This window comes from Chiloscyllium plagiosum, chromosome 12 (assembly GCF_004010195.1).
Source record: "Chiloscyllium plagiosum isolate BGI_BamShark_2017 chromosome 12, ASM401019v2, whole genome shotgun sequence".
NCBI classification, from domain to species: domain Eukaryota; kingdom Metazoa; phylum Chordata; class Chondrichthyes; order Orectolobiformes; family Hemiscylliidae; genus Chiloscyllium; species Chiloscyllium plagiosum.
Window position 1 is genome coordinate 69,858,199 of NC_057721.1, and position 8,964 is coordinate 69,867,162.

Genomic DNA, 8,964 nt, shown 5'->3' on the forward strand with positions numbered 1-8,964 from the left:
TGTATCCTGCCCATCCCTGAGCCATGTTTCCATAATTGCTATGATATCCCAGTCCCATGTTGCTAACCATGCCCTGAGTTCATCTGCCTTCCCTGTTAGGCCCCTTACATTGAAATAAATGCAGTTTAATTTATTAAGTTTAACCTTGTCCCTGCCTGCCCTGACTGTTTGACTCACGTCTGTTCTCAGCTGTACCCGTCTTAGATCGATCTCTTTCCTCACTATCTCCCTGGGTCCCACCCCCTGCCTTACTAGCTTAAATCCTCTCCAGCAGCTCTAGCAAATTTCCCTGCCAGTATATTAGTCCCCTTCCAATTTAGGTGCAAAACATCCTTCTTGTACAGATCACTTCTACCCCAAAAGAGATTCCAATGATCCAAAAATGTGAATCCTTCTCCCATACACCAGCTCCTCAGCCATGCATTCATCTGCACTATCCTCCTATACCTGCCCTCACTAGCTCGTAACACTGGGAGTAATCCAGATATTACTACCCTTGAGGACCTCCTTTTAATTTCTGTCTAACTCTCTGTAATCTCCCATCAGAATCTCAACCTTTTCCCTTCCTATGTCGTTGCTTCCAGTGTGGACAATGATCTGCTGGCCCCTCTCCCCCGTGAGAACATTCTGCACCCTCTCTGAGACATCCTTGATCCTGGCACCAGGGAAACAACACACCATTCTGCTTTTTCTCTGCTGTCCACAGAAACGTCTGTCTGTACCTCTGACTACATAATCCCCTAACATAATTGATCCCTCTGAAGCTGACGTACCCCTCGTTGCATTAGAGCCAGTCTCAATACCAGAAACTTGGCTGTTTGTTCTACGTTCCCCTGAGAATCCATCACCCCCTACATTTTCCAAAACAGCATGTTTGAAATGGGTATATCCACAAAAGACTAGATGCCTACTTCTTTTACCCTTCCTGGAGTTAACCCATCTATGTGACTGTATCTGTGACTTTCCTCCCCTTCCTATAACTGCCATCCATCACATACTGTTACTGTTGTAAATTCCTCATCGCTTCTATCTGTCTCTCCAACCGATCCACTCGATCTGATAAGATTTGCATCCAACAGCATTTATGGCAGATATAATCTGCGGTAACCCTTAAACTATCTTTAAACTCCCACATCTGACAAGAAGTACATATCACTGCAAAGGCCATTTTTGCTCTTTCACAATCACAGACCCAGAAAATACCACTATCTTATTCTTCTACAAACACTGCCCCAGGTTAAATTAATAGCTATGGCTTATATTTTAAGGTTAATCAAGAGACTTATCTCCAAAGTTATATAACAAAGAAAGAACACACTGTACTCACTGTTGCAGGATGTTTTGTAAAATTGTTTGCCAATTACTGTTTTGTATATATGTACGTCATACCAATTTTATTACAATTGAATGTGCTTAATGGGAAAAAATGAAATTTCACAGCGAGCAGAATTGTCAAATTTATTTAATTTGGTATTTTAAAGTCATGACAATGTAGCCAATAGGCTCCGAAACTGGAAAAGCTGCAGGGTCTGTGATCACATGCTCTTTCGCCCTGCAGTTAGCATGTTGTTAAGCGTTGAAGTGTCATAGAACTTCAAGAATTCTGAACCAAACATCTAGTTGTGCTAGGCCATCACAGAGCGAAGTTAGGAGTCAGCCACTTTGCTGTGGGTATCAACTCGCTTGTAGAAGAGACCAGATAAAGATAACAGATTTAGTTCCCTAAAGGACATTACTTAATCAGTGGTTAAGTAAGTCTGTCATTTCCTGTTCACCAGACTGGTCATGTTATGACATCCCTCATTGGCTGTCCTGAAGTAGGACTTGAATCCAGACCTCCTGGGCAGCATGGTAGCCCAGTGATGAGCACTTCTGCTTCTCAGCGCCAGATTTCCTCCGGGTGCTCTGGTTTCCTCCCACAGTCCAAAGATGTGCAGGTTAGGTGGAATTGTATGGTAAATGCAAGGTTATAGGGTTAGAGTTGGAGGGTGGGTCTGGGTGGGATGTTTTTCTGAAGGGCGGTGTGGACTCGATGGACCTAATGGCCGCCTTTTGCACTGTAGGGATTCTATGATATTGGACCTGAGGTAGGGACGCTGTCATTGTGATACAAGATCCCTTTTCCTGGCCACCATTGTGCATACAAGCTTTTTAATCCAGATCTAATTAATAAACTGAATTAAAATTCCCCAACTATGGAAGTGGATATTTAGTCCAGTCCTCTGGATTACTAGTCTGGGAACATAAAGGGGAAATCATGCTTGACTAATCTTCTGGAATTTTTTGAGGATGTAACTCTGAAGATGGACAAGGGAGATTCAGTGGATGTAGTATATCTGGACTTTCAGAAAGCCTTTGATAAAGTCCCCCGTAGGAGGTTAGTGAGCAAAATTAGGGCGCATGGTATTAGGGGCAAAATACTGTCATGGATTGAAAGTTGGTTGGCTGATAGGAAACAAAGAGTAGTGATAAACGGCTCCTTTTCAGAATGGCAGGCAGTGACCAGTGGTGTGCCGCAAGGATCAGTGCCTGGACCGCAGCTTTTTACAATGTACATTAATGATATGGATGAAGGTATTAAAAGTAATATTAGCAAATTTGCTGATGACACAAAGCTGCGTGGTAGGGTGAAATGTGAGGAGGATGTTAGGAGAATACAAGGTGACCTGGACAGCTAGATGAGTGGACGGATGCATGGCAGATGCAGTTTAATGTGGATAAATGTATTGTTATCCACTTTGGTGGCAAGAACAGGAAGGCAGATTACTACCTAAATGGAGTCAAGTTAGGTAAAGGGGCAGTACAACGAGATCTAGCTTTTCTTGTACATCAGTCAATGAAAGCAAGCATGCAGGGACAGCAGGCAGTGAAGAAAGCTAATAGCATGCTGGCCTTCATTACAAGAGGAATTGAGTATAGAAGCAAAGAGGTCCTTCTGCAGCTGTACAGGGACCTGGTGAGACTGCACCTGGAATATTGTGCGCAGTTTTGGTCTCCAAATCTGAGGAAAGACATTCTGGCTATTGAGGGAGTGCAGCGTAGGTTCACGAGGTCAATTCCTGGAATGGCGGAACTATCTTACGCTGAAACATTGGAGCGACTGGGCTTGTATGTGCTTGAGTTTAGAAGGCTGAGAGGGGATCTGATTGAGACGTATAAGATTATTAAAGGTTTGGACACTCTGGAGGCAGGAAGCATGTTCCTGCTGATGGTTGAGTCCCGAACCAGAGAACACAGCTTAAAAATACGGGCTAGGCCACTGAGAACAGAATTGAGAAGAAACTTCTTCACCCGGAGAGTGGTGGGTGTATGGAGTGCTCTGTGCCAGAAGGCTGTTCAGGCCAAGTCTCTGGATACTTTCAAGAAAGAGTTGTGGCTCTTAAGGATAGTGGAATCAAGGGTTATGGGGATAAGGCAGGAACAGGATACTGATTGAGGATGATCAGCCATGATCATAATGAATGGTGGTGCTGGCTCGAAGGGCAGAGTGGCCTACTCCTGCACCTATTGTCTGTAACCACAATGCTTCAGTTTTGATAATGAGTCAGTCATGATTTTTCACCTGAGAGTTAGCCTTTAACCTTATCTGTGTGTACTAAGTGAGATCTGGTCTTCTCCACCAGAGAAAACGTCCCTTGATCATGACATTCAGCTGTGAATAATCCATTGTGTTAAAATGCAAAAATAAGCCGCAAAATCCAACAATTAAGAGCAGTGTTCTGAATAAAGATAGAAGTGGAGAGAATGCTCACTGTAATTGTGTTGGGTGTGTAATATGAATTTGTAACAGTAGAAACTGCATTCATCAGTAAGTTTTCCTTTCGAATTGTAGAATATAAATGTATATATTCAAGCACATTTGCATTCTCTCCAAGGGAAAAGATTTTTTTATTGAGATTAAGTCTTGCCATATTTCAGATATCCTGTGAATTGACCATGACTGATCAATCAATGCCAGCCAAATTGAATAAACTGAGGGAAAAGTGATGCATTTAGTACCAAACATAGTAGTTAGCACATTTGGAAAATACAGTCAGTTGAGCTTTGTGGGCCTTTAGACTTCTCTTTCCCTTGTGTATTGAGAGAAGAAAGACAAATCTTCTTGTGCTAACTGAGTAGAAACATAGAAAATAGGAGTAGGCCAATTCAGCCCTTGAAGCCTGCTACACCATTCCACGTGACCATAGCTGATCTTCCAACTCAGTACCCTGTTCCTGCTTTGCTCCTCAAACCCTTTAATCCATTTAATCCCTTTAGCCCTGAGAACTATATCTAACTCCTTCTTGAAAACATTATGTTTTGGTCTGAATTGCTTTCTGTGGCAGAGAATTCCATAGGTGTACTTCTGTCTGGCAGAAGAAATTTCTCCTCATCTCAGTCCTGAATTACCTAACCATATCCTTTAACTGTGATATCTGGTTCTGGCCTCTTTGGTCATTTGAAAACATACTTGCTGCATTTACCCTTTGGAAGCTCCAGTGAATATAACCAATCCGCTCTGATTTCATACATCAGCCCTGTCATCGCAGGAATCAGTCTAATAAACCTTTGTTGTACTGCCTCCATGGTCAGAACATCCATCCTTGGCTAAGGACACCAAAACTGTGCACAATACTCCAGCTGTGGTCTTACTAAGGGTATGAATAATTGCAGCAAGACATCCCTGCTCCTGTACTTGAATCCTCTCCCTCTGAAGGCTAACATACCATTTGCCTTCTTCACCATCTGCTGAACCTGCATGCTTACTTTCACTGAGCAACCTGTTCTTGTTGCACCTCCCCTTCTCTCAACCTATCACCACTCAGACAATCTGCCTTCCTGTTTTTGCTGCCAGAGTGGATAATCTCGCTTTTATCCACATCATTTTTCATCCACCATGCATTTTCCTACTTGTTCAACTTGTCCAAATTGTACTGATGCATCTCAGCATCTGTCTCTCAGCTCACCCTCCTATGCCGCTCTGTTTTGTCTGCAAACTTGAAGGTATTACAATCAGTTCCCTTTTCTAAATCATTAACACATTATTGTAAAGAGCTGGAGCCCTAACTTGTCTGTCAAAGCTTCTCTCCCTCTTTGGTGATGGGTCTTTTTTTAATTTGTGTGGGGCACAGACGGGAAATACTCTCAAGTCATCCAAAACTCTGAGCAGTGTGGGCTGCTCTTATTCTTTCATGATCAAACTGATTCCCATTGAGTCAATTCAGACTTATATTCATTGGAGTTTAGAAAATTCCATCAGGACCAGCCAGAGTAAATGGAGGAATGATGCTCCTGATGACCAGGGAATCAAAACGAGTTGCTGCCATTCATTTCTTGGTCCTATTATGTGCCTTTTTTTAAATGCCATTTCCACTAAAGCATAGTTCTGCTGTATTTTCGTAAATAGTCAAAAAGTGTCATGCTGGAAAAGCACTGCTGATCAGCCAGCTTCAGAAGAGCAGGAGAATTAACATTTTGAGCATAAGCTGTTCATCAGGAATTCCTGCTGAAGAGCTTATGCTCGAAGCATCAACTCTCCTGCTCCTCTGTGCTTTTCCAGCACCACACCTTTTGACTCCGATCCCCAGCATCTGCAGTCCTCTCTTTCTCACTGTACTTTTTGTAAAACTTACGTTACTACCAGTCGAAGGCGTCGAGAGAATCTGTGCAGAGTATTGGCTTGTTAGCCTTGGTTAACACGGCTCATATAGTGAAGCATCAATATAATCAATCGGGGGGGGAAATGAATTGGTTGGTATTGCTCTTACCAAAACAAAAATACCTCATCTAGTCGAAAGACATGAATCTAAACTAGATGTGTTTTATGTCTATCAACAGTCATTGATGGTTCTCCAGTCTCTGAGATCGCTGGTCCATTCTCAGCAGCAGATATTTCAAGCAACTGTATCAGCAAAAGGCCAAGGACTCAGCCTGCACTCTGGATCATCTCCTATGCTCTGATTACACTCTCTGGCATTGCCCTCCTGGTGTCAGTCATCTTGCTGATTTTTCCTTGCAGCCATCGAAATGGCAATGGTCTCACTGATGATTCATCGTTAATTAGGCACCGTTGGAAATAAAGCCATGCATGTCACGCGTGGAACGATTATCGGGCTGTTTGCACTATTTGATGGTACCCGTGTAGCCTGGTGCCTTTTGGAGCAAGTTTGATTATTTAAAAAGTAAATAATGGTGACTAATGTTGTGGCAGTTGAGAACTGAACATTCAACTCATGTTATACAGAATGTGCATTCTACTTAATTGCCCCCCCAATCCTGATATGCAGCAGAGCATACTGTACACTAATATCTATTAGTTATCCAATCATTCTGTAAAATTCAAAAGTATAGTTAGAAATGATTTGAAACCAGGCATTTTGTGTAGATTGAATACTCGGATGATTGGAAGGTTTCCCATCCACTGAAATTATGAATGGGCCTTGACTTTGAGTACATTTTCAAACTGTGATGTGGACAGAGTTTTATAATACCACAAGGGGAACAAGATCTAAACAAAAAGACCTCTCTGAATTTCTCTGCACCAGCATCTCTCAACCAAAGACTCGTTAAGTCAGATAGGAAGCTAGAAGATGTCAATAAGTGTACAGCCATCTCTCATGGTTACATTTTGGGGTCGCAGGACAATTCAATAGAATATTTTCTTTTTGCTTTCTTTATTTGGAGATTATTGTTGCGCTTACTGTCGATGGATGTGTTAAACCATTATTTTGAATTTTGAAACACTGCACTCTTATAAACTACACCACAAATTACAGTTTGCAGGTTTCTTTGATTACCAGTTCTAGTGGGTGGGATTGTCAGGAATATTCCTGGAAATGCCCTGTGCTTTGCATTGCTGTTGTATTTTCCCAGTTTCACCTTACACATCATTCTTATGCAACAATCCAGTGCTGCTGCTGGCATTGTCGTCTGAGTAACTTGTGTCCTGCTGCCATCTGTAGTAAGCAAGTGAAGTTGCAGCCTCATACGTTGCAACAGCTACACCTGTTCCTGTAGATAAGAACAACCATGTCTATTTTCCTCACCCTTTTCTATGAGATCGCCCGACCTATTCTTTGACTTGCCAAACTCTGCACATTTGATTATAGTTGAGGCTAAAGGATTTATTATCTGGTTTGCGCAAACAGTCCTGGCCTCCTGACACTGCTGATGTACGGCGTCTTATCGTTAAGTAGTAAGAACTAGTGGCACCTATCGTCTTCCAGGCATACCCACAGTCTGTCATAACTCCTCATTTCAGGATGCAGAATGACAGAGACGTGACTTTGTTTGCACTTCACAGAGGTTAGGTGAGGGTGACATTTCCTTATGATAATATTGGACACAGTTCAATACCACTGCTTAGTTACTCGTGATTTCACCCTTCCCCAACCCCTACCAGTGGACTCCCTATTGATTCTATCCAACTGTCTATGATCACATCAAAACAGGGGCTGCTTATCTCACACAAGACGGTGAATTTTATTTGCCGTGTAAGAGAACAGGGACCACTTGTGGGCTAGCTGCGCTTGTCTGGCATTGAAGATTCTGTCATCAGCCTGACTGCACCCTCCCCACCTAGCCTGCAAGAGGATGTGATGGTAAAATTGACAGTAAGTTTCTGAGATGAATATTAAGTGAAGTACTTCTCTTTATCATATGAACGCACTGACACTATCAATCCTTTCACCTGAGAATCTTTGAAAGTAAAGTTGCAGAATGTTGTAAACTTCCCATATTGAACAAAGATTACCCCAAGCTATGATCAAATACCCAGATCAGCGTTCAACTGGATCCTATTCTTCCCTCGGGTGGGCACACACCACTCGGATATACTTGTTTGCCAGATAGTGACCCTGTCGGCCACATTAATTGAGATTTTTGCAACTCATTTCGTGTAGGTTGCTAATAAATGGACGCTTGCAACCTAACAGCTTTGGCTGGGTCTTCAGTTCTCATTTACTGAAAATTAAAACACTCAAACCAAGCATAAAATCAAGCGTGCATTTTAGTTTTGAAAATGTCCTGAGCAGGAATTCCCACTGCACCCCATCACCTTCCAAAAGAATTGACATGTTTGTGAAATGTGAAATAACATTTGAAGAGATTGACACTATAAAAAGCTTTTGATGCTTAAAAGAGGTTTTTGCTTTTTAATGTGCGATATTATGTGATAACATCAAACTTAACGATGAAGCATTTTGTCAACCAAGGCATCCACCTCTGAGATTTTCCAAAGATTATTATTATATCTTATGTATCTTTTAATTTTCTGTCTGCTACCGCACAAGTGTCTTGGGATTTTCTGAAAAGCAAGTCAGTCACTTTAACAGAATAGTAATTAAGTTATGAATAAAACCCTTGGGGTTTGTAAATCTTAAAAATAAAATATGCATTCAAAGGAAAGCAAAATCTATAATGTGCAAACTGATTTTTTTTTTCACCTGCAGTTTAAGGTAGATTTCAGAAGAAGGAAAGCATAATTGTTTCTTTTAAAATAAATACTTATCAGCAGAAAGTTTTGATCATCTGAGGAACATCATTGCCCACAATAGACTTTTTAAAAGTCATTGTGTTTGTAGCTTTGAGTGTGCAAATAAGTGGAAAACTGTTAATACAAGAACTCTTGTCTTTCTCTTTTAAAAAAGATAGATAAATTGTAGTTTCTGTTCTACTAATCAATAAGGATGATGTAGTCTCGGTCATCAAGAGTCTAAGTGCAGTAATTGGGAGTTCTACATTGCCAGTGGTGCTGTTTTTCAGCTGAGATGTTAAACTGATGATTCTGCCAGAGGAATCCTGGATAGAATCTCTTTGGCTCGAGCAACAGAACAAAAGATGGGATTCTATTGCTCGGCAGTCTGCAGATCACCAATAAATGAGAAGGATATGGATGAATAAATTTGCAGGAAATTACAGACTGGTTGAGAATTACTGTGTAGTTATAATTAGACTCTGCAGTGTTCAAACAGGCCATCCAGTCTG

General features: G+C 41.5%; 1 protein-coding gene across 1 annotated transcript in view; it reads left to right on the forward strand.

Moving 5' to 3' along the window:
- The window catches only part of bace2 (beta-secretase 2), a 79,218-nt gene extending 70,824 nt beyond the window's left edge, over positions 1 to 8,394 (forward strand). Inside the window, exon 9 of the mRNA XM_043701365.1 lies at positions 5,818 to 8,394. Within this exon, the coding sequence (XP_043557300.1) occupies positions 5,818 to 6,059 (242 nt within the window). The 3' untranslated portion in view covers positions 6,060 to 8,394. The remainder of the gene's footprint in view (positions 1 to 5,817) is intronic.
- The last annotated feature ends 570 nt before the right edge of the window (positions 8,395 to 8,964 follow it).